At 49.8% G+C, this 24,031-nt stretch overlaps 9 protein-coding genes across 9 annotated transcripts; 3 read left to right on the top strand and 6 right to left on the bottom strand.

Annotated features, from left to right (window-relative positions):
* Nucleotides 1–2,080: 2,080 nt before the first annotated feature.
* On the bottom strand, nucleotides 2,081–4,659 carry ASPZODRAFT_42732 (hypothetical protein; the record flags this gene model as incomplete). Its single annotated transcript, XM_022728332.1, has 3 exons — nucleotides 2,081–2,293; nucleotides 2,345–4,264; nucleotides 4,336–4,659. Coding segments are annotated over 3 exons (2,457 nt in total), but the record flags the coding sequence as incomplete, so codon positions are not given.
* A 955-nt stretch (nucleotides 4,660–5,614) lies between these two features.
* On the top strand, nucleotides 5,615–7,259 carry ASPZODRAFT_155475 (hypothetical protein; the record flags this gene model as incomplete). Its single annotated transcript, XM_022726220.1, has 3 exons — nucleotides 5,615–5,917; nucleotides 5,978–6,145; nucleotides 6,192–7,259. The coding sequence occupies 3 exons, from the start codon at nucleotides 5,615–5,617 to the stop codon at nucleotides 7,257–7,259; spliced, it is 1,539 nt and encodes a 512-aa protein (XP_022576692.1).
* A 468-nt stretch (nucleotides 7,260–7,727) lies between these two features.
* Nucleotides 7,728–7,918, bottom strand: ASPZODRAFT_137448 (hypothetical protein; the record flags this gene model as incomplete). The annotated part of the gene is made up of 1 exon (XM_022724324.1): nucleotides 7,728–7,918. Exon 1 carries the CDS (start codon nucleotides 7,899–7,901, stop codon nucleotides 7,728–7,730), a length of 174 nt encoding a protein of 57 aa, XP_022576691.1. The 5' UTR covers nucleotides 7,902–7,918.
* Nucleotides 7,919–9,158: 1,240 nt separating this feature from the next.
* Nucleotides 9,159–10,693, bottom strand: ASPZODRAFT_35469 (hypothetical protein; the record flags this gene model as incomplete). The annotated part of the gene is made up of 5 exons (XM_022728270.1): nucleotides 9,159–9,419; nucleotides 9,480–10,028; nucleotides 10,106–10,320; nucleotides 10,369–10,417; nucleotides 10,508–10,693. Coding segments are annotated over 5 exons (1,260 nt in total), but the record flags the coding sequence as incomplete, so codon positions are not given.
* A 185-nt stretch (nucleotides 10,694–10,878) lies between these two features.
* ASPZODRAFT_147706 (hypothetical protein) lies at nucleotides 10,879–11,835 on the top strand (the record flags this gene model as incomplete). The annotated part of the gene is made up of 1 exon (XM_022725288.1): nucleotides 10,879–11,835. The coding sequence occupies one exon, from the start codon at nucleotides 10,879–10,881 to the stop codon at nucleotides 11,833–11,835; it is 957 nt and encodes a 318-aa protein (XP_022576689.1).
* Nucleotides 11,836–12,091: 256 nt separating this feature from the next.
* Nucleotides 12,092–13,586, top strand: ASPZODRAFT_20724 (hypothetical protein; the record flags this gene model as incomplete). Its single annotated transcript, XM_022727654.1, has 2 exons — nucleotides 12,092–12,311; nucleotides 12,361–13,586. The coding sequence occupies 2 exons, from the start codon at nucleotides 12,092–12,094 to the stop codon at nucleotides 13,584–13,586; spliced, it is 1,446 nt and encodes a 481-aa protein (XP_022576688.1).
* A 104-nt stretch (nucleotides 13,587–13,690) lies between these two features.
* On the bottom strand, nucleotides 13,691–14,735 carry ASPZODRAFT_147704 (hypothetical protein; the record flags this gene model as incomplete). The annotated part of the gene is made up of 4 exons (XM_022725287.1): nucleotides 13,691–13,766; nucleotides 13,820–13,894; nucleotides 13,950–14,190; nucleotides 14,246–14,735. The coding sequence occupies 4 exons, from the start codon at nucleotides 14,733–14,735 to the stop codon at nucleotides 13,691–13,693; spliced, it is 882 nt and encodes a 293-aa protein (XP_022576687.1).
* A 391-nt stretch (nucleotides 14,736–15,126) lies between these two features.
* On the bottom strand, nucleotides 15,127–17,422 carry ASPZODRAFT_137447 (hypothetical protein). Its single transcript, XM_022724323.1, has 2 exons — nucleotides 17,188–17,422; nucleotides 15,127–17,129 (listed from the first exon to the last, which is right to left on the bottom strand). The coding sequence occupies exons 1-2, from the start codon at nucleotides 17,394–17,396 to the stop codon at nucleotides 15,266–15,268; spliced, it is 2,073 nt and encodes a 690-aa protein (XP_022576686.1). The 5' UTR covers nucleotides 17,397–17,422; the 3' UTR covers nucleotides 15,127–15,265.
* Nucleotides 17,423–18,077: 655 nt separating this feature from the next.
* On the bottom strand, nucleotides 18,078–22,754 carry ASPZODRAFT_155472 (hypothetical protein; the record flags this gene model as incomplete). The annotated part of the gene is made up of 10 exons (XM_022726219.1): nucleotides 18,078–18,218; nucleotides 18,275–19,888; nucleotides 19,945–20,000; nucleotides 20,060–20,258; nucleotides 20,384–20,644; nucleotides 20,709–21,789; nucleotides 21,861–22,052; nucleotides 22,126–22,174; nucleotides 22,240–22,534; nucleotides 22,599–22,754. The coding sequence occupies 10 exons, from the start codon at nucleotides 22,752–22,754 to the stop codon at nucleotides 18,078–18,080; spliced, it is 4,044 nt and encodes a 1,347-aa protein (XP_022576685.1).
* Nucleotides 22,755–24,031: the final 1,277 nt, after the last annotated feature.

The following is a 24,031-nucleotide window of genomic DNA, read 5'->3' as shown; positions in this document are numbered from 1 at the left end:
TTAGGGTTAGAAATTAGCATCACTTACCCCATACTATAGATTTAATAGAGGTGATAGTGGTTGTCTAATTTAATGCTGTTTACCAGTACCACATACCAGTATAATAATAATAGTATATATTAGTTCTAGGAGAAACAATAGAGTTAGACATATCATGTCAGTGAATAATTTGCTATATTTATTAAAAAATAGTGTTAGGCAGGATCATAGTTTCAGCCTCAGCAATAAGCCTATAGATCAGAGAAGTGAAGTCCTTGAAAGTGAGAAAATTCTCAATAACCATGCTCCATCCTCTCCACTGAATAAGGTGTTCCAAGTCGCCTTGCTGTTGAGCCACTGCTCTGAGTGGACAAGGTCGCCGTTAAACCTGGGCCAGATGCGATAAAGGCTTTGGGGGGTATCCAGCTGTTGTGCCGTCAAGTAATCAGAGGTCTATTGTTGCTGCACACAAGAGTTACTGGGTTGAAGAAGCAGCCTATAGGATCTAAAGTAACTACTTCTGTAAGGCCATCTTGATTACTATACTAGCGGAGTACTTCCTCCCTTATAGCAGCACCATTGTTATTAGTTTTATTATAAAGTATATATATAGGCAGAATGTCAGTAATTAATGGGAATATACCAATATATAAGGTATATTTCTCATGGGGCCCATTACCATTAAAGTAGATTATATAACTAGTTGATTAGTTACCTCTTTAAGCCTTGAAAGTATATCTATAAATATTTACATGCTGCTGGCGGCGCAGCTAGGCATATCTACTATTACTAAATAGGCATTAGTATTGCAAAAACATTAAAGGATTTGTAATGGTAGTATAATAAGATTATATATTACGTCTAATGACTCTATCATGGAAAGCCTAAACAGAGACCCGGACAGATACTATTATGGCTCAAATCCTTTACACCACATGGGCTGGGATAGTAATTTCTAGTCTACTTCCTGTAATATTGAAGCCAAGATTTCTGTAAACTGTGCACACGAAGGTACGTGGCCCCGAGAGCTGACTAGAACGTTCTCCATAATGTAATCCATCAGCCGAGAAATGGTTTGCGGACAATTATCTTTCCGTAGGAGCATCATCACCCACGATGTGGCTGTTTTTCGCCATGGCTCAGAGAGCGTCGCAAGCGCATTGATATTCTCCATTGCTTGCATGGTTCTGTTATTGAGGTTTAAGCCCTGACGGTCAAGGGCCTTGATGCCGGCCCATCCCATCAGCAGCCAAGTAGCGAACTGTATGCAGATGAGCGCGAGTCGCCAGACGTCGATTCTTTCAAGGAAAAAAGGGTCGAAATAATTAGTCCTGGACAGCAACGGGCCTTCCTGAAATACATCCAATTTCAAGATCCCCAAGTTGGTATCCTCACGGAACCACAGAATATTGTTCGGCACAATTGCGCCATGCCATGGAGAATCGTCAAAGTATTCCTCGGCAGCGATGAGCTTGGAAATGGCATCCGCAATTCCCAACATCTGCTTCCAAGACCACTTTATCACAGTAGGCTCGGTTTTCCAACGGTTGCGATATTCCCAGAAGCGATAGAGGTTAGAGTCTGCCATAGGGAAGATCGCTGAATAGGTCCAGGCCCTATTGGGAATATGGTTTTTCCATATGGCGAGATGTGCGGTCAGGTGAGGTTCTCCATGCAACTTAGTATACATTACCCCTCTATGATAGCTTGAAGAGGCCTTCTTGATCACAACCAAAAGACCTCTAGTATTGGACCGACTAGGAGATGAAGCCTGTAATCCGCAATGTGCAGGATGAATGATAGCCTTGTCAAGGTCAATATCTCTGATAGGAAGCTTTTCCTCCATCGTTAAGGGCAAAAGAGGTACTGTCGCAGACGATCTCCAATTTGCTGGTCTACCCTGGAGGAGAGCTGGAGCCATAAACAACCTCTGTGCATCGCAGAACAAGCCCGCATCAAAGGGGATGTGGGAGAGCCTTGAATTCGACCGAAGCTTGCGGTTATCGAGTTGCTTCTGTAATATATGGACAGATATCGGAAGGTCAATGTCATGCACATCCAAGTCTGCAAGGAGAGGAATGGAGTCTGCCAGTTTCTGATAGACCAAGATTTGCAAACACCGTTTCTGAGTCTTTTTTATCTTTGAGGCCAGTGGCTCTGCTTCGGCCTGAGGGACTCCAGACTGTTGAACAAGATTTTGAATGGCTGTTAAGGTGAAGAGATGGTCCTGTACATCAAGCGGTATAAAATCTTCAATAAGACCTTCAACTTTAGCCTTATAAAGTTCAAAGGCCAGCCAGTTCTCTAAGTTGAACTGCATCGCCGTTAGTAACTCTATGAATGAAGGGTATTTTTCAATACTTACCTCAAATGGGTTGTTTTCATATAGCTGATTCCAGAACTGGCTAATAACCCCCTGCTCTCGCCACAGCCCCGCGATATGATAATAATAGTACTCCTTAATGTACCGTAAAAAGTGAAATGATTCATGTGAAGAAGTCCCTCTTGTACTGTGTAGAACATGACCAATATCATATGAGGGTTCCTTCCGCGATTTGAGCCAGGCCAGGGCAATTTTCTTGGTCTTCTTGGATTCTCCAAAGGTTGATTGAATGATTTTGGATGGCGCACCTGCAGCAGGAACAGACGGAGCGACCATTCTGGTCACCCGGCGGTCCAGGATATCGTAGTTCAGGTATGTCAAGATGATCCGTCCCATCTCAAGGTTAGCCTCATCTGGGTCGACCGCTTTTGCAAGAGTAGCATCGACCTGGCTAATGAAGAATTGTCGGATGCTATGATGTGCAAAGCGAACTGTGAGCTCCTCTTCATCTATGGTCAATAGACTTCCCCAGTAGGCCAGGATGGCCTGGATATTGTTGATCTGGCGTGACGGCTTCCATTCGGTGTCACCGGGCTCTACACTGAGGGCTTCTTGCAGCTCTGCAGTCATCAGGGGCCGTCGAGCAGCAACCAGAAGCTCGATAACTCGCCGACCATTCTTGGGTTCGGCTGGACTGGATTTTTCAAGAACACGGACAAATGTGCTGATCAGGTCATTCGGCAGATCCTTCAACGCCTGGAGAATATCTTCGTCGGTTTGCTCTGCACAGATACAGTCCAACTGCAGTGCTGTCCATAGAAACATTCCCTGGGATTTACTCTGCAGGGTTTCCTGAATGGCGAGTACTGTAAGCAGATTCCCGATTGACAGATTACCGGATTCGAGGCGATCCTTCAATTCAGATTCAATGTACGCCTCGATATCCGGATTATCCTCAGGTATCTCGAGTGTGGTTGACTGTGCCTTTCCTGATAGTTTCACAGGAATACTGCGAGCGGTGTCGTTTCTAAGTGAGAGGCACACGCGTATGGGAAACATCTTCGCAAGGGACTGAAAGAATTCCATCACTCCGTCGATTTCATCATTCTGGCACTCATCCAGTCCGTCAAGGAGGATAGTATAGGTTGAGTCTTTCGGAAGGAGGCACTTTAACAGTTCGAGGAAGGTTGAATTGGACGTTGATGGAACCTTTCCTGCGAAGCTCACCTCAAGAGTCTCCAAATTCAACTGGCAATGCTCTAATAGCTGTCTGGTCAGACAGCCATTGATGGTGGTCGCACTCAAAGACTCAGCAATATCATAGCGACAGAAGAAGTAAACCATTGTCCAAGAAACGCTGAGATCGTCGACTATGTTGGCCATCAGCGTCGTCTTGCCAGATCCCAATTTGCCGACACAGAAGAGATGAGAGGGTGAGGCTTGTTCTTTCCACTGAGTATATTCGGCAGCCGTTGAAAACCAAGAGCAGTTGCCCTTTTTCCGTGCCTGCTTCCATGTCGTTTGATAGTCGTACGTTGAACACGCCTTCAACCAGCGCACTTTCAGAGCCAGTCGGTGATGATGTTCTCGGGAGGAATTGAAGACAGTCATAGTTCTGCGGAAGGTCGAGTTTTTTTGGGCTTCTTCTACCATCCCCCGATGGAGCAGTTGGCTTGCCTCCTCCTTGATGAATGTCGACCAGCCATCCAGCGACTTCTGCAAGCCGGCCAAACTCGAGTCAAACATTGTGAGTGTGGTCAGAGAAAAGGTCGATTTCTGCAAAACCCGGACGCCGTGTTGACAGATATTCACAATCACAATCATGTATTCACACATCCCATCCTGAAGCCGTTTAGATCGCGGATAAAGCAACTCCATCTCTTGGTATCGCGGTACATTCCTCCCTGCCTTCATAAAGAGGTCACTCATTTGTTCGAGGTGTGATGTCGACCGCGAGAGCATCTGTAAATCGAATCAGCATCATCTTTATGAAGTATTCACCACTCACTACTCACAGTCAGTGCCAGTCGCACCACGGCCCAGATGGAGCATGCCAGCAGATTCTGGGATGCGCCAAGGATGATGTCTCCCAGTGCAACATACTCCTGGACAACGAGGAGGATATTCATGAAGCGCGGTCCAAAAGAATGCCGTGTATTTGCCTTGATGCGAAGATTGATCTCGCTGATGACACGGCTGACATCAGACACACCAGGAGGGTGATTCGCAAGCGTGGAGAGTTCATTATCCAGATGGATCTTGTCACTGCTAGACAGCGTCGCTTTGAAGTTAGACACCGCCTGGCCGAGTCGGATTGCCGGTGTGAGATTTGCAGCCTTTGCCAGAGCTTGAGACATGATGGGTTGAATACATTTATGACTTTTGTGAGATCAAAGGTCAGAGAAAAGGGGCGGGGAAAGAGGGGTCGCAAGGCTGAATCGCGAGGCTGAAAGCAAGTGAGCCAATAAAACCCATGGCTATATCTGTGGTTGAGATGACAGCCTGATCATTCTCTAAAAGATTCATAGTAGTCCATATTCATATTAAGCTGAAGTGAAATAGAGTGTAGTTTAATAATTTTCTGGCTTTTATAGTATTAGTATATAAATAACATCTATACTAAGTAGTTATTGCAATCTTTTTGTTTATTATAGTACCTATACACTGTAATATATATATAGAAGACTCTGGATATTAGAGTTAGTAATATACTATTTTATATAGAGTATAGGCCTGCGGCTCACCTGGGTGTGTGGTTTATATTCCATTACTCTAAGCAGCTGCCGCAGTCATCTCACCATCACCATCACACATAAGTAGAGTACTTTTGGTGATACTAAGAAAATCAAGTTCTAAAACAACTATGCTCTGCACTATAAGCTAAACACTAGTTGCAGTACTTTACTAGAGCTACTCTATACTTAGTATTTAGGACAATAGTGCAACAGAGCGAAAGAGGCAAGAGCGTAGCATCTGTATCATTATTAAGGCCCCCAGTGCCGACTTTCGACAGCTCATACTTGATAGTTACACCAATTCCCCCTCAGCGGCAGATGGGGAATATGATTTCTTTTGTTTGACACAGACAATTCAATAAGCCAATGACATTATATCCTGCATAGCTGGTTAGCTAAAATAAGAATAATGTGTAACATTGGCGTTGGGTCAAGATAGTAGTCTCTCTTGATTTTATTTATGCAGTGTTTCCTCCAAGAGTCCTCAGGGTTCCCTCCCACTCTCACTTATTTAGTTTATTGACCTATTGTTGCAACCAAGCATCTATAGCTGTTTATAACTCTAATCCTCATCACCATGCAGTTGGCACCAATAGTGGCCATTATTAGGCTCATAATAGGCATATATATCACCACACGGAAATCAACATCGTCTTTGCCCCTCCCCCCGGGCCCCAAGCCACTGCCAATAATCGGCAATCTCCATCAAGCCCCCAAGTCTCACAGCTGGAGAACATACCACGAATGGAGCAAACGATATGGCCCCATCATTCATGTCAACATCCTTGGCCAGCCTGTCATCATTCTATCTACATCAGAAGCAGCCCATGATCTCCTCGCGATTCGTGGAGCCACATTCTCAGACCGCCCTTATCTTTTCGTAAGATTCTAAAGGCTTTTCTCACTATGTGAATACAAGATGAGCTCATCGGGACTGCAGCTGGCGACGGATCTGGCCATGAAGGGACTCAGCATCCTCTTCATGAATTACAACGATCAGTTCAGACAACATCAGAGAGTACAGATCTCAGTGTTCAACGCGACATCGTCAGCCGCCTATCTCCCCTTCCAGATCCTGGAATCACAGCAACTGATGCACGATCTCCTGGTGGATTCAGGCGGCGCTGAGACTGATTTTTCGAGGCCATTTCCAGCGCGCGGTGGCTAGCACCATCCATACTTTGCTGTATGGCTTCCGGGTCAAAGACTCTAACGACCCGATGCTTCGGGCCCTGGTTGATCTCAACACGGAATTTTCCGAGTTTGTCCGGGTCGGTGCACACATTGTTGATCTGTTCCCTGTGCTCAATAACCTGCCCGGTTTCCTCGCTCCATGGCAAGCAAAGGCCGAGAATCACTTCACGACCAAGTGTAAACTACGCAACGAGAGCTTCCGGCGAGCGGTAGAGTCCGACGCCTGGAATATATCAAAGCATCACTTCAAGCAGAATACCGAAGGGAACAGCCTCGGCATGCCCTTGGATGAGCTGGTGTTTGAGATTGGAACCACGATCGACGCTGCGCTGGATGCCACCACCGACAGCTTGATCTGGTTTGTGGTGGCGTGCATCACACAAGATCGAGGATTCGTCGTCCGGGCACGCAAGGAGCTGGACGCCGTTGTCGGGCGTGATCGTCTCCCAAGCCCTGACGACAGGCCTAACCTGCCTTACATCGCCGCTATTGTCGAAGAGATCTTCCGTTGGCGGCCTGCTGCCCCCGAGGCTGCCCCCCATGCGAACCGAGAGGCGACCACCTACAATGGATATATCATTCCCAGGGGCTCCATTGTTGTGCCCAACGTTTGGGCAATCTCCCGGGAGGAGGCCGTGTTCGGCTCGGACCCTGACGATTTCATCCCAGACCGCTGGCTGGATGAGGATGGCAAAACGCTGAAACCTTTTCCCCCGGCTGTCTTTGGCTATGGGAGACGGACATGCCCTGGGCGGTATTTTGCACGCAATACTATCTGGATCGTCGTTGCCCGGCTGCTGTGGTCATTCGATATCAAGGCTGGTCTGTCCGAGGAAACGGGAGAGTCTATCCCCGTTGACCCTGAAGCGTGCACTTACGGCCTGATTATGCGGGCGCTGCCTTTCAAGGCTTCATTTCAGCCTCGTGGGCCGTGGGTGCGTGATGTGATCACCAGAGATGGTGATACTTATAGCAAGGATCATGCAGCGATGCTTAATAAAGTCGGGGGAGATTTTATGAAGCTATAGTACTCACATGCACTGTATGTTATTAGAATATGATTACATTGCTGAGGAACTCCACACCAGTCTACAGCTTTTTATATTTTATACTGGTATATCATGCAGTCTATATACAATGTAATCTATGACTTGAGCAGCCTAAGCTGGTGAGACACAAATTTATATCGAGCATGCTACTTGTTAGGGCTATTATATGAGTACTGCTCACCTATATTATTATAATATTAGATAAACAAGGAGCTCAACTTGAACATGCTTGACCCTGTGTAATTAAACTAAATATATTATATATAGTATATTCAGATATGCTAGTACGAATATACTTAAACCCAGTTTACAGCGTAGTCTAGATATAGTCACCAACAAGGCATTAGGGTTTAGACTCAACCCTAACCCTAACTCCATATAGAGTTCTGTTATTTCATGAATTTGATCGCTGATTACAAGACTTGTGTTGATAAGGTATAGACATAGTCACCCCCTCCCCCAAACGACCCCCAAAGAGGTGATGAGCTCCCCGTTATGCTCCCCAAAGAACCCCCGAACAGACCAGGGCGTATTGCCGATCTTGGGCGCCGCCTCGGTGAGACAATCATAGATTCGATCCTTGTCGGGATCCTCGTCCGGCACGAAGCGACAAGTAGTCATGTCCAGGGGCCAGTCGGGGAGGAGATTGCCGTTCCCCTCGGACTGGATGAACTCGACGCTGTCAATGTATACAGGCCCATCTGCCGTCGCACGGGCAGCCAGCATCTTGCAGATCACCAAGTCGGTATCCAGGGGCGTGTTCCAGGCCTGGACGCCTTTCACAAAGTGACCGAACGTGATCTCCCGGCCATTCGTATACCGCACTTTGATGCCGGCGAGGCCCCGGACAGGACCCAGCGAGCGCTGGAAGGAGATCGACTGCATGCGCCAGTGCACGTCGATGTCCTCGAGTGCGTTGAAGTATTCCATCTGGGTCGGTGGCCTGGTATCATCGTCACCCGAGCTGGTCCGCACAAAGTCGCTCAGCACGAACTTGCCCACCATCGCCGGCTGGGAAGCAGCCGCCAACATACTCTTCTGCAGCGGAGGGCTCAGGCTTAGATATGTTCTGCATAGGGGGACGGCCACGGGGCTGCGCGGGATGGGGACGAAGTTGTCCTTGCCCCAGACCACGCCGAGACTGCAGATGCTCTGCTTGTGGGTGAAGCTGAAGAACCCGCGCACCGTCCAGGGTCCATCGTCAGGCTTGAACCATCTGAACGTCGCGATATGAGATAGCGACACTTCTTCAGGGTGCTCCTCTTTTGCCTCCTCTTTTGCCTCCTCTTCTGTCTCCTTCTTCTTCTCGTCTGTCTCGGGCTGCTCTTGCTGCGGCGTTGCTGGCGCCGTCGAGTCGAGCACGTTACACGCCGTGGTGGCCACGACCAGAGATGCAATCCATTTGGCCCCCGTCGCATCCACCCCCTCCTGCATGTTCATCTCAACGATCATCTCCGAGCCGTCGTTGGCGAGTTGCAGCGAATGAGTGGCATCTCCAGCGCAATTGCCATGTCGCCGGGTCTGCGCGTTGCTATATACCATCTCAATGCCGTGAACCCGATGCTTGGTCGCCCACAGATGCAGAGCCACCGGCCGACAGGTCGCATCCAGCTGCTCCAGGTCGTTGAGAAGGATTGCGCTCGAAGACACCTCCTTGACCTCGCCGGCGCACCCGTACATCCGGTAATCGTCTGCTTTGTATCCCACCCGGCGAATAGAGGTCTGCAGCGAGAGAGCGTGCACTTTCAGTTCATCCTGCAGGTTGTATACAGGCACCACTGTATACTCGTCGCGTGGGGGTAAGCTGTAGCCCAGCAGGACCGCGGCGTGAGGGTCCTTGACGCCGAGAGTCGCATTCTCGGGGGACTGGGAGCGGACAACTGGAAGCAGCTGCTTGAAGACCAGCGGGTTGAGGAAATACGAGTCGCGGTCGGGATCGGCGGCGACCTTGGGATTCCGCGCCACGGCATCCACCTCGTTGACGATCTTGGCCATCTCGAAGCGGCAGGTCTTGCGCGCTGCGATCAAGCCTGCAAAGGAGGCCTGGAAGATCGGGACCTGGACGGGATCCGGGTCGGGGGTGGTTGGGATGGGAGCCGCGGCCTGGATGAGTTGTAGCTGGGGTTCTTTTTCTGCTTCCTCCCCTGCTGTGATCATCTTCTTCTCCTTCTTCTCCGGCACTGGTGGCAAAGGCTTCACCAACGCCAGTTGGTGGATCTCCTCGCTGGGCTGTCCGAACTCGATGGTCGCGCGGTTCCCCTCCAGCTCGGCGGTGGCAAACGAGATTTGCTTCCAGAGCGACTTGTACTCCATGTACGAGTCCAGCATGGAGCTGGTGTAGATGCCTGCGTTCTCATAGTCCAGCGGCGAGTACTGCCGGTAGTGCGTGTAAAAGTCCTTGAGCGCCGTGTATTTGGTGAGGATGGCGTATGTCCGCTGCGGCGTGATGGCGACCAGGTCCGGAAACGCAGCGGCGGCGCCCTTGAGCACGCCGAAGGTCCAGTCATCGCCGGGATCTTTGATGCTGCCGCCGCCTGACCAGTTGACGGCGATGGTGGTCTCGGTGTCGCGGCTCAGGCTCTCTTTCGTGATGTCGGCGTTGGCCTCGACCTTGCCTCCGATGGACGCCGTGCTCAGCTCCGCCTCCAGGTGGGCCTTGATGTCGAAGATCTTGGACTTGTCATTGACCTTCATTGAGATGATGGCGTTCAGCTCGCCGCCCAGCTCCCAGCCCGAGATAAACGTATCCTATACTGTTAGCCTAACCCTACAACCCTAGGTAACCCTAGGGTTACCAACCCTAGGGTTTATCAGGATGGACATACCCCGTAAACATCGGTGAATTTGGAATCATCCAGCCCTTCGATGGGATTGAAGATGGAGTACAGCTCCGGCTCATGCACCTGGTTGGTCACTTTGACCTGCAGATGGAAGTTGATGTCGCTCGACTTGAACTTGTCGCTATCCACGTACGATCCGTTCGCCTTGCCGCCGATGGTCGCCGTCTTGATCGACAGCGAGCCGGAGATGTTCATTGCATCTATGAGCTTAGCAGACAACAGAATAGATTGCAGAATGCTGGACATACCAGTCACATCGCTGATCTTATCGACAAACCGCGACGAATATGTCACGATCTGCGGCTTCACCCATGGGTAAACCTCGACTGTCTTCTCCTTTGGCTTGAGGTCCTCCTGACGCACTAGATCAATGTCCGTTGTCGCAACTTGTCCAGCCGTGAGCTCGTTCGCTGGCTGCCCGCCCTTGGATAGGATCAGTTTCTCTCGGACTGCCTTGGCCTCCGGGCTCGCTTCGGGCAGCACGGCCTTGTCCAGACAGATCTGCTGCGTGTACGAATTGAAGCCCTGCCCGAGGCGCATGCCATTGTGGTAGGGAGCAAGCAATTGCGCCATGGTTATGCGGGTAAAGAGGACGCCGGGTGGTGGTGGTGGTCGATTCCGTTTCCTTATATTTCGTATCAGTATTATACTGTTTCAGGTAAACCGGTCAATATAGCCGATGCTCCTTTAACCTCCAGATATATCATCCCACAGCCCCGACTCACTTTTGATGGTTTAGTGATAATAACCACTCGACAATGGACCCCACTCGGCCACGCCTGCAAGACCTGGCCCGCGATGGCCACGCCTTTGGCCTCCCCTGGTCCAACCAAGTCAAAATGCCCCTGACAGGCTTCGAGTCCAGCCGGGTCGAAGACGCCACGCGCGGGCCCTGGCTGCTCTCCTCACCGTTCGATCTCTCCGAGGCGAGTCTCACCACGCTTTTACCAGAGACCGGCTCGTGGACGGCAAGTTTTCGCGACGGATTCAGCACCCACGCCAGCTCCAGCCACGAACACTTGAGCGCCAGTCTCGGCCTCACCGTCGGCTGTCCCTTCCTCAGCGCCTCGGTCAGCGCCGAGTACGACCGCACGGTCCAAAACAACGAGAACGGCGTCCAGGCGTCGCGCCACTCCAGCTACCGCGTCGGGCGGGTTATCCTCGACACTGTTCCCCCGCTTTCAGTGCACGCCGTGGCGCTTCTGCAGGGCCCGCGGGGGGAGACGCGCTTCCGCGAACTGTACGGCGATTACTATGTCTGCGCGTACGAGCTCGGCGCCGATGCAGGAGCCTGTCTGTCGGCATCGGTCGAGTCGTCGTCGCTGGAGGAGCGCGTCACCCTGACTGTCACCGTCAAGGCGCTCTTTGCCAGCGAGAGCGTCAGCACCACCGAGACCTCATCGTCTACCAGCTCCTCTTCCCTCATGACCTTCTGCGGATACAACACGCTCGCCCCCTCGCTGCCGGCCTATACCCTTCGTGGGCTCGGGGGCGACGCCCAGCTCCAGCTGCAACAGACGACGGCCGCACAGCTCGCAAAGGTGGCAACGCTCGATCAAGAACTGCGGGGGCGACTGGGCGGGCTGGGGCTAGCCGATGGCCACCGTCTGGCCTTGCCGGCGTGTGCTGCACTTTGTCGATCGGGGGTGGTAGTACAGCTGCTTCTGGCCCCTTTCCGGAGGCTTACCGAGTACGCCAGACTCGTAAAAGCATGAATGCCGCATGGCCTTCGGCTGCTGCTGCATAAAAGGCGGGGCGGTGGCGTTCATCGGGCGGTATGTGGGGCCGCGGGGCCGCGGGGCCGCGCTACTGCAGAAGGCTTGGCACGTGGGCTTGGCACTGCATCGGGCAGTTTGTGCCGGGGGTTTCTTATGTCAGGCAATTCCTGCCGAAGCAATCAATCGAGACAATAATAAGAATCTAGACTCTTAGCTGTTAGCTGCTGTTGCGCTTCATTGCCAAACTCCCGTAATGGCGTTCGTTGTGCCCACCAGCTCACAATGGGTGACCTTCCCCATCAGTCCCAAGGCCAAGGTGGTTGTGTCCTGGTCGGAGGGCACCACCGCCCGCAGCAACACATACTATGTGACCAAGTGTTATTGGGGGGAGATGAACGGTGTGGATGTGCTGTCTGGTGCATCGTCCAGCCTGCCTGTGGTCTGTCGAGATAGAGAGCTAGACAGCGTTGAAGGTGAGAGGTCGATCAAGGAGATATTGACAAGATAGCTAACGCCTGCCAGGAGAAAGCAAGATTTTCATTGCGGCAGAGTTTGTGGAGCCTCAGTTTACAGGAGGACCGTTGAAGAACTTCCATCTCCGCAGTCTACGCGGTCACCAGTCGACCGATGGTGTGCAAAGGAAGAAACATGGGGATGAATCTCTCGAGGTTGAAGAAATTGACGAGAATGAGGAGAAGAAAGGGAGCGAAGAGAAGGGCAAGGATGGTGAGGGAGTGGAGGAAGAAAACGAAGAAGAGCAACGAGAAGAGGAAGAAGGCTGGATCACGATGCGACTCGACCAGAACTTCCAGTACGGCCAAAACCAGACCATCGAGTGGAATGGCAACCCCCAATACAAATGGCGACGCTGGATCGTCTACCACCCGGCAATCGTCTCTACCATTCCGCTGCCGCGCATGTTCCAGCACCGCTTCACTGGCGCCGTCACGTTCGACCTGGCCGATGCAGCCATTGATACAATCAGCGAAGCCGTCCCCGATGAGCACAAAACGGCCGGCGCCGTGGCCCAGTTCTTTGCACGCCTCTTCAACCGCGCCGTCAAGCAGAATTTCGGCCATCTGCTGCGTTTCTTCCTACCCGAGGGGGAGGTGAGGAAGATCGGCGGATCTGGAGCTGACCGGCTCTTGAGGCTTCAAGCAGCGGAGCGCGAGGCAGCCAAGAAGGCCATGTCTCAGATGCCGGCTCAAGAGAAAGCCGCGTATCTTGCCGCGCTGGAACAGGAGATTGAGCTTGTTCAGAAATCCAAAGGTTCCAAGGAATCCAAAGAGTCCAAAAAGTCCAAGGATTCCAAGGATCCAGATCGTTTGGCGTTGGAAATCCTGGCAGACCAGACCAGTGGCCACAATCCAGCTGTTGAGGCTGTTGGTCAAACCCAGCCAAAACAGACCCCCATCTACGGTGCCGCCATTGGGGCTAATCAACCTCATCCAGGGGTTGGTCAAACACAGCCAGACCAGACCAAAGGCCACCACGAGGCTATTGGGGTGGTTAATCCCACGCAGCCGGATCCGCTCGAGATTGAAGACGTCGAAAACCAGCCAGAAACAACAGATTTGGCGGGTAAAATCTCCAACCGCCGGAAACCGATCAACCGTCGATTATTGAACAACTTATCCAGTTCATCACACGCATTGTCTGGAAGCAAATTGCCTCCTTATACAGCTGGCCAGAGTAATAATGCTGTCCTGAGGAATTGGGGGGGAGAGGCCCAAAAGACTCAAGTATAGGTACACATGTTTGTTCATGTATTATGTTTTCCTGTTTAAACTAAGATAGTACTTTAAATATGAATTCCAGAATGAAATAAGTATCTAAACTCGACTGCACATCATTAACCTTTAACCAAAAGGTTGAAGACCTGGTCCGCCGAATTATTAGCATCCGCTAGGATTAGACAGGTCGCATCACTACAGAGTCAGTCAGATCAGCCTGTAACCTTTGACACTCGAGGTAAACATACATTCTCGCCACACCCAGATTCACGGAAACACCTGCCTGCTTCTGCAAAACCTTTCCTTCCTTGCAATTCTTGATACTGAAGGGCATTAGTACATGGATAAAATCCACCACAAAGTTTCGCATTCACATACATGAATCCATTCGGGTCGCCTGGCCGCTGGGCAATGAGCCACTCACGACTTCTCGCCTCGTCTCCCGATCCTCTGCTGGTGGGGAACACGAGCGCACCGCCATTCGTATGGAAAGAATCTCCCAGGTATTCTGTGCCGTTGCGGCTGATCGTCCAGGCAGACTTGCGGTCCCAGGGATGCACCTTGTGGAGGACGACAAACTCGGCCTCTGAGCTGTTGATGCGGGCGAATATGACGGGATCTGGCCATTAGCATCGTCGTATACCATACACCCCGATGAATAGCTTGATACTGACTTATCATGGTGGCCACCAGGTCAGTGTTCGGAACAACGAGTCGCACAACCTTGCCGTGGTATTCCGGGTTGAGGTTGTTATCATCGTTGAGAGTGGTTGCCTCTCTGATCTGGCGCTGTAGATCGGCGATGGTGTTTTCGTGAGTGCCGATCTGCGCCTTGAGATCGTCCACCGTGCGGTTCAGATTGCCGATATTCCTTTCCAACCCCGCCTTGTCCTTCTCCAGCTGGGCGTTGGCAGCCGAAAGCGTGCCGAGCTGCGCTTCAAGTCCCTGCTTGGCAGTATCGAGCGCTGTATTCTCACCCTGCAATTTCTCCAGGTCGGCCTCGAGACGTTTCTGCGTCGCCTCCGCCTCTTTTCTCTTCTCTTCCTCTGACGCCTCTTCAGCACGCTGCTGCTGCTCCTCCTGACTCACATTGCTGCTGGAGTGGTCGTTCACCAGCACACCGGACTTTCCAGTGCGAGGTGCCGCGCGGCCAGAAACAGGCATAATTTCAGCTATTACTTATGATGAGGACAGATGATTAACTGTTCGTTTCCCTACTAGTACAATAGCTACGCCTATATATCCAGTCGACAGGCACTAAACATGCATCTCGGATAACAAACTCTCTCACTGCCACCACAGTTGACGCCTTGTCTAAATGTCTGCAAATGGGCAATAAATGCCGACGGCGAAAAGTGGCAAGCTGCATGGTCGACCCACTGCGGCTCAGTTTATTGTCGCCAAGCAATTGAGGGATCTTTCAGCTGGCATGAGGGGGTGGCGTTCATGGCGACGAGGCTATTAGAGCCGACATGGTGGGGGATAGTATTATATGGAGTATACTACATAAAAAGAGGTTTTTGATGTCACTTGATGAGGTTCAAGATTACATGGTGTATAATTGTTTAAAAAGCAATGAGAGTGAGTAGTAACTGGAATAAGAAAGTTGCCAGTTGCCAGAAATTGTTCAGGACAAATGATGAATAAGATATGACAATAGTAAGCTGTCAATTTAATAATGGAAGGATGAAAAATCATCCCTGTAGCCATGTAATATCGTTCATCCATAGACTAGGATCTATTCCTGGGTTGGGGTGAGCCCAGTCAAGGATTGGTAGTGGTGACCCAGTCTCGGAGGCATCATGTCCGTCCGTTAGTATTGAAGGCACAATTCCAAGAGGATTCACCTCGTCATTGATGGATTGCGATTCCTGAGCCACTCCGTTCGCAACGGTTCGTAAAGATTCGGATGCCCATTGACCAGCAAATGGAACCCTACGCACATTGGTCAGTGCCAGTATGGCACTTGGGTCGACTGAATCTAGAGTTTGGAACATCTCAACGACAATTGCCAGGCAGGAGAAAGCCTCACTTTCCTCTGTTACAGAAAGAAGTCTGCTGAAATTGGTAACAGTCGCACTCCACAGGATAGAAGAAAGTTCCGGATGATGAGTCCAAATATCTGTTTCTGAATATAGCTGCTGGCATGCTCGAATGATCGCATTGGTGTGACCGTGAAGATGCTGCATCAGCTCGTCGGCGACACCATCTCTCCCAAGGAAAGACATAGGGCGAATCAGGGATACGAACGCATCGTGGAAGAGAAGCTGAAGAAATACTCGCTGAAGTTGTAGCCATTTGGGGGCGTAAAAGTCCAACTCAATGCTGAAGGACTCGGGGGACGGTATGGGCTCACTGCCGCTCCGAGACAGACAAAGATCGCCAGGGAGAGCTTCGACCCAGGCCTGAAGACGAGTCAAATGGGTTTGGAGTGTTTTGGATGCAGACTCTCTTCCATCCAACAGCCGTTGCTCGCTCTCTGGCGAATCGGATTCGGGTTCTTCGTGGATGTTTTCTTCGTATACATCCACAACAATCGACCGCACAATAGTCAGAAGTTTTGCGAGCTGTACTGTATAGGTGAGCCATGTCACCTCGGCGGTAGATGCAAATGTCTTTAAACATGCAGCTCGTGCGGTTTGGATATCGTCGGCGGGTAACCGACAGTCGCTCTCGTACAGAGTGACGAGAGCGGGCCGGCCCAGCTCGAGAGACAGCCTGCTGTCAAGGATGTACAGACTCCACCAGATGCGCCTCCGAAGCTCCTGTTTAGTGATGCTCAGCACGGGAGGCGGATCACGATGAAGACCGAGGCTATACGCAATGCGTACGGCAGTCCCCAGAGCATTGTATGCGGCAGATGGATGGGCCGCGTTGTACAAGTAGACAGAGACTAGGATAGAACTCTGCAGGGTGCTCAGCGTCGGAGTCTCCAGCTCATCATCCAGAAATCGTTTGCAGCGACGATAATGCCAGACTGATATATCGTCATGAGTCCACGACTGGCCTCCTTGCACCATCGGCTGATTCGACTGTGACGACTGAGCCAGTGCGCAATTGGCGATGATGATATCCGTCAAGGCTGATGAAGACCTCTGCATGGTCACATCCATCTTCCATAATGACGCGAACTCTTCAGTAAAGTCTTTTTCGCATAGGATCGGTAGTAATGGATGATACAGGTACCAGAATTGGTGAATGTACTGGGTCTGTCGAGCCTTGGGGAGGATTTCAGAGTTGGCGGGTGGTTCTGTATTCTGAGAGCAAGGCAGATCTGCATCTTGTATCTTGCGTGGCTGGCGACAATTTATGGGCAGTGACTGGTAAGAGAACGTAGGCCCAAATGGTGTCTTATCGGGATGTGAATCCAGGTATTTTTTGATGCAAGCGACGAAGTAAGCGGTTGACAGCGGCCCAGAGTAGGATCCGTTATCCAATAACCTATCTTTTGCCCACAAGGACTTCCGTCTTTTGCTTGTATGGCTCCATTCGGCCAGATCTTCGATCCTTGGGCGCGATTCCAAGTCTCGGATGCGTTCTTGGAGGGCCGAAATTTGGCTATCGAAAGTCAGGAGAGCGGATTTTTCAATTGCGGCAACAATCAGAATGAACATACATCAATGCCGACGATAAGCTGGTTGGTTGCAAGCTGGAGTGACTCCGAGAGCAGGCCCAGCCTCGGCTGACGCAGGTGGAACAGGGCATGGAATCGTCGCATTTGCAACGCTTGATACGGCACGCGTCGCAGGCCCGCAGAACCTGTCGTCGCTTGGGCCTGGGAGCCGCATTGGAGATGTTCTCGAGCGTGGAGAACGAACCGAACATGGATATCAGGCCAAAAAGCTCGGCGGAACAAATATGGCTGTGAAGAGGGGAGAAGAAGGAGATGCAGCTGGTGCTTGAATTATTAATTGTGGAAAGGAAGGAATTCCTCCAATCCAGAGTGGCCAGGAGACCTTACTAAGATATTATGTGATTGATGGCTCTGGGCTATCAATACGGCCAAGGTTGGCTACACTGGTAAGAAATGCGGACAATACGCTTTTAATCTAGAAATTGAGGTGAATGAACGGGAAATTGGTCGGTGTAGGTTTTTCAATCTGAAACCTGGAGGCTTATCAGGGTTTACATAGTCACCTTGCTTCAGGATCTCCTGTACTAGAGCCTGACCGAGCCCAGTAAACTCCGAGTAACAAAGAACACGCAAAATATGACAGTTTAACAGCCCAAAATTGGCTAAGGAATGATAATGAAAAGCTTTAGATAGTCAAAGGTGAGGGTGAAAGAATTCATAAGAACACGGGCATTAAACCCTAACCCTAACCCTAACCCGCAAAGCCGATTGGACCTCTACCAGATTGAGGAGAAGAGAGAATGGTAAAGGGTAATAACAAATGAGCTATTTTGCTGAGATGACTCGCGACTTATGTCACTGTCAGGACTATTTGGAATTAGTCAAGAGTATTTACGTTGGCCTGTACTTAGTAAGTCTTCTTATGATGGCAATCAATGAGCCACGCGCTTCCATTTGTAGATCTTGGTCAAGTAGGTACCGAGGATGACGGCCGTAAAGTTGAATGAGATGAACCCAATCAAGATCCCGATATCGCGATACTTACGACTGTTATCATATCCAAATTGTTGGTACTATTAGGTGAGGATTAATCAATGTTCTTAATCAATAGTGATGAGAGTAAACTTACATATTCCTGGCCATTTGCATAGCGACAATAATCGCACGCCCCCGTGGCATCTGGATTGACCAGATAACCTGTGGTAGACTGTAAGAATGACCCAGCATAGCTGATGCAAGTGTCGTTTGCAGGTGCGTTGAAGAAAGTCACCTCATTCGATGCACAACGGATCTCATGTCCATAGAGGGAATTGGTAGTAAGACCCTCGGCAAGATAGTACAGTGGAGAGACATTGAAGTACCAACTCCAGCCTGCTGGTGTAAGCTCGCGTGCTGTCAAGGTCCCGGCAAACGTATTTATAAACATGAAGAAAAAGCCGTTTGCCATGAGAGAGGCATTCAAGTTGGGCATCCAGGCGGCAATCAGATATGCCACACTCATGGTAAAGATTGAGAACAGCCAGTAGCACAACAGTGCATAACCGGCATGAGAGGGATCAGACTGCAGCCCAGCCGGGAAATACCACAAGAGCCAATATATGAGAGCAGTGACGAGGGTGAAAGGCAGTTCAACGATGATCAAGCTCACAATAAAAACCGACCAGTGGTATGCTCGACTGGCCTTCTCCCGATACATGAAGATGTCACGGAGGGTGGTAAATCGTGGCTCCATAAACAAGCCAAGAGGCGGGCCCATTAAAAAAGACAAGAAGACCGAGTACACCCGGTCAAATGCCCCTTGCTGAGTGTTGGGGATGTTCAAGAATGTCAAACCATTGACGAGGCCATTGGCTATACTTAGCCAAAGTTTGGCAGAAAAATACTGCGGCTCACGCCAGTACCATAACCAGGTACGATGAAGCACAACCGAAAGTTGATGGGGAAGGGAAGTGGCATAGAGCTGGGAACGAGGTACTTCTTCCATAGAGATCTCATCCCTAAGGCCTTGCAGTTTTGAATCCTCAACGCGACGCTCGCTGCTTGCAGACCAGATTTGAGCCCAGTCCGCTGTAACAGTTGACCGTGAACCAGCGCCAACGACGTCTAGCAAGTACTCCGCCGGGTTTCGCTTGGAGTCGCAAGGTTCCGTGTACTGACTGACATAGTTCAATGCTGTGGCACAATGGTCGCCCAAAGGTCCGGCATAAATCACTCGACCACCTTTGGCCAGAAGGAGCAGATTGTCAAAAACCTCAAGCATGGCTGCGGCAGGCTGGTGGATAGTGCAGAGAATCGTCTGGCCCGATCGCGATAGTTTCTTCAGCAGATGGATCAAAGATATAGCAGCCTGTCCATCCAGTCCAGATGTCGGTTCGTCCAAGAATAAGATGTCTGGCTTTGCTGCCAGTTCAATACCCATGGAGACGCGCTTTCGCTGTTCGAGGTTGAGGCCTGCGCCGGGCACTCCGATCAGCGCTTCCGAGATATCTTGCATTCCGAGCATATCGAGAACCTGCTCGACGTATGCATCTTTCTCTTCTGTTGAAAGCGAGGGTGGTCGACGGAGCCGGGCCGTCATTCTGAGAGCTTCTCGCACCGTTTGGGAAGGAAGATGAACATCTTGCTGTTGAACGTAACCCATTCTCCAGCGGAATGATTTGGGAAGGGGGGATCCATCTAGATAGAGTGTCCCGCTCAATTTACCAAAGTCCAGTCGTCCAGCTAAGACATTGAGCATTGTTGTCTGTGGGCTCTATTAGCATTCTTGTATGGGATGATGTGCCATAGAAAAAGACGAACCTTGCCAGCCCCAGAGACACCCATTAACGCTGTCAATGTTCCAGACTCAATGTAACCTGGATTACGGTTATGTCAGTTCATTTCCAATTGACATGTAGTGATTTGTATTGCTTACCGTCAATATGCTGTAGCAGGGTTCGCTCCTCTCCGTTTTTGCGAAGAGTGAGATGGAGATCCTTCCAGGCGAATGAGTGACCACCATGAGGTTGAATAATTTCCGATTCCGGTATCTTTCTTGCCGGCTTGGGAGACCCTTGAGCTTCAAGATCATTCTGGGTGCTATTGGTCGATGGAGAAACGACACGCATGGCATTCTGACGATAGAATACTGTGGCAAGGAGACCTGCGGGGGGCTTGAATTGCTCCATTGCTAGACTAGATTCAATTTCATTAGCAAGGAAGATGGAGTCTTGATGGCTTTGTGGGTTACTCACCCGACTATGATGGCGAAAAAGACGAAAAATCCCACATTAATGCTGACATTCCGCCAGAGGTGCGAATTGTCGAAGTCGTAGTAGTTTCGTAGATATGAAGCACCTTGAACAACACTCTTCCCCGGCTCAGAGCCTGAGATGGCACAAGCCCGGTATGCCATATCGGTGTAATTCTGGCCACGAGGAATGAGGTCGGAGGAGCTACACTCATACGCAGCACCTCCGACTTCATTGATCATAAGCGCTTCAAATGCGTAGTACATTGGCTGTTGATAGAGGATATCTTGCATTAGCACGTACACTCAACTAGGGCTTATTCTTGAAACTCACATTCAGAAACCGGAACCACTTCAACCAGACTTGCATCTGCGGAGGTGGAACATACCAGCCCGCATAGATGACCAGCGTTGTCAAGAAGATGCCCACGGGAAGACCCGCGCGTTCCACAGAGGGTGACATGACAGCGAGGAATCGAAAGAACATGGAAAGCGATAAATGGGAGATATAGGCCACGAAGAAGAAAATGAAGAAATGGCCTGCCGTGCGATGAAGCCCGGCAAGGAAATACATCGGGATGTTGTATGCAATAATCACCACTTTCCACGCAACATCCGAAAGGATCTGACCATATCCATACGACATTGGGTGGTAGAAGCGGTATCGCTTATGCTTCAGCAGCAAGGGTCTTTGTGCAAAAGTATTGCCAAATTCGCTCATTGACTGAAGCCCAGGCACCAGGATCGCGTAGAAAACAACCGACCCTAGCTGGTACAGTGACGAGGTTTCATGTGGGAGGTTGCGGAAGATTGTACCGAGGATGATACTCTGGACCACCATGCAGGCTGCTTCGACCACCCAGGCGTTGTAGTCTGTGATGAATATGCGATACTGGCGATACGCACATAGCAGAATCTGTCTGAGAATGGGGATCGAGTATGCCTGTCGTGGTTTTGTCCGTCCATTAGGGGTCTTCTCCATGTTGCTTGCGCCACTGGTTGCTTTGTCGATCTGCACTCTGAGCTGTTTCGACATCTCGCTTGTCAAGAATGCATTTGCAAGCTCATCCGGGGTTTGCGGGACTGACCAAGGGTCTGCTTCACGGTGCAACTGGCGGGCTTCAGGGTCTGCAGACATCGAATTCAAGAAGTCGGTAATCGACATCGTTGGTGGACAGTAGAAACCTAGGGTCTCAAAATAGGACTTGGCTGAGACCATGCCACCGTAGTAGACACAGCGTCCAGAATTAATGACAAGCACTTTGTCAAATAAAGGAACCATTTCATCACTGGCCTGGTACAGACTCATGGCCACAGTGCAATAAGATTGGATGGCATATTCACGCATCATATGCATGAATTCAAGGGCGGTTGAGGAATCAAGGCCGGCGGTAGGATTGTCATAGCAAATCAGGCTAGCATCGTTAGACATCAGTAAATGTTACATGCATTTGTCAACATTGTTTTCACCTTCAGAAAGACTCACTCAGGGCATGTCACTAGAGCTTCAGCTAGAGATACTCGTTTCCTCTCTCCACCACTCACGCCTCTCATTTGCTCACTGCCGACTCTGGTCGCCAAAACATGATTGATCCCGAACAAACGGGCAAGGTTGAGCACGGTCTTCCCTACTTCTGCGGAGGACATGACGTTGCTAAAACGAGAGTTCACAGCAAATCTGAGAGCATATGGTGGTTAGTATTTAGGAAGCAAGTCGATCTCTTTTCAAAAACTGATTGTCCTAGACGAACCTCAGGGTTTCCTCAACTGTCAAGCTTGGGAAATGGATGTCCTCCTCCGCTACAAAGACGCCGCTCTGCCGTCAGCGAAAGCTCCCCCATCAGGCAACAAGTTTCAACTCATACCGCAGAAGGTTGCTTCCACTGGAGCTTTAGGGTCCTTGAAATTTGCCTTGATGCCACCATACAGTAGATTTCCGCTGGTGCTTTTATACTCGGCATGCATATGGCACAAGCTCTTCAAAAATGTTGTGCAACCGCTGCCAGGTCGACCGATAACCATCAGAAGATCTCCAGCCTTTGTAATCCCGTTGAAATCGTGGAGGATTCTGCGAGACGGTTCACTTCCATTGCTAAACAATGACATCGCTCCGCGCGCGTATCGTTCGAACATCGATCCAACCGTAGGAGCGAGTGCATGCTGCTCAAGAGACCGTATGTTCAGCTAATTGATGTTGAAAATTATTGAAGTCCTCCATTCTTACCCCTTGACCACTGCCTTCCACCTCCAGATGATCCCAAACAATGAAATTGTCCTTATCTCGCACCGACGACTGGCACGCTGTGACGAATTCGCCGACAAGATTTCCAACCAATTCGGGAGCAGCCATCGCTGTAGACTTCTCCTCATTCTCTGCCATAGTCTGAGAAAATTGTCGCTGTTGAAGTGCAGTTCTAGTGCCGCAGTGGAGGGAACTATCTTATATCGACCACAAAGTTGCCTTTGATACTGGCCGTCAGTATAGCCGAATTGCGAAATCGACACCCCCTGGATTACCAATCATACTGCCGGAATCCAGGAGACTGAACAATTTGAAAATCTCCTATCAATATCTAAGCCATAGTAGGACCACGGGAGTCGGAGCTGGAGGAGCAATTCCGTAAGAGGAAACATACTTGGCCCTTTGTGACGCTATTCCAAATTTGGACGGGAGCTTCCGGAGCCGTCCCGATTAGGAATCGGAGTGATAGGAGCCTCTTACCAATCCACAACCCTAAGATTTACACACAAAGAAGAGATCCCTCAATGACCAAGGGAGATACTAAGGCAGCTCAACTGGTGCCTTGCTCCACCTTTTCTATTTTAGGTGACTCTGGAGCATAAAAGGAAAATTGCATAACCTTGAAAACATTGATTCGTAATACTCCCCTACTCTAACCCACCTATGCTAAACTACTAAAGAATTGATGATAAAATAGGGAAGTAAGGGCTTTACTAGACCTTAGAGTCACTGGTGCACTACACTTCTACCTCCCTATCAAAATCTTATTACTTATTCTTAAAGTTCTCACTCCTATCACTATTTGTTTGACTAAATTTCAGAACTGCACCTGGGTCTCCCCAATGTGCCAGTATTCCAGGCCCTATACTAGGGAGTTGACTGACCAGTATGTAGTCCAACTAACCTTCTTAAAAATAGTTATTGCTCATATGTATTATTAATTAAAATACAGATCAAAAAGATATCATTGAAGTACTCTTTTCCTGAATGTAAATCAATCAGCATACACATATACAGAGTACATGGATATCTACTATTATTAGTTTATACTAAGTAGATTCTATTAATTTAAATTGTTATAGTTCTTTTATTAATTGTAATTTCAAGGAGTAATACTCTTTAACTAGCTAATTAATTAGATGGTGTCTGCAGATCCGCAAGAATAGCCGGCTCATGTATATAATATAGCTTTCACTGTGAGATGCATACTCTATGTTGATTTAGAGGCAATACACAACCCATCCTGCCACAAAGAGATGCGAATGATGCCTAAAATTAACCCTAAACCCTAAAAGTAAAAATGAAGAGCCGGTGCAATCTTTCTGGCTATTGATGGAGAATCTCACTTGACAGCATTGAGTTTGCTAAGCCAAAAACTGCAGTCATATTATTTTCAGACTGGGCTAAAGTCAACA

Source organism: Penicilliopsis zonata (genome assembly GCF_001890105.1).
Source record: "Penicilliopsis zonata CBS 506.65 unplaced genomic scaffold ASPZOscaffold_37, whole genome shotgun sequence".
NCBI classification, from domain to species: Eukaryota; Fungi; Ascomycota; class Eurotiomycetes; order Eurotiales; family Aspergillaceae; genus Penicilliopsis; species Penicilliopsis zonata.
The sequence above is the reverse complement of the archived record's forward strand: the minus strand, read 5'-3'. Positions and strand labels throughout refer to the sequence as shown.

What these genes read in the sequence shown, in the direction of transcription:
- ASPZODRAFT_137447 (XM_022724323.1), bottom strand. Translation starts at nt 17,396, where the DNA reads ATGTTCGGTTCGTTCTCCACGCTCGAGAACATCTCCAATGCGGCTCCC. An exon ending in AGCTTATCGTCGGCATTGAT is followed by an intron (nt 17,130 to 17,187) that starts GTATGTTCATTC and finishes GACTTTCGATAG; the next exon opens with CCAAATTTCGGCCCTCCAAG.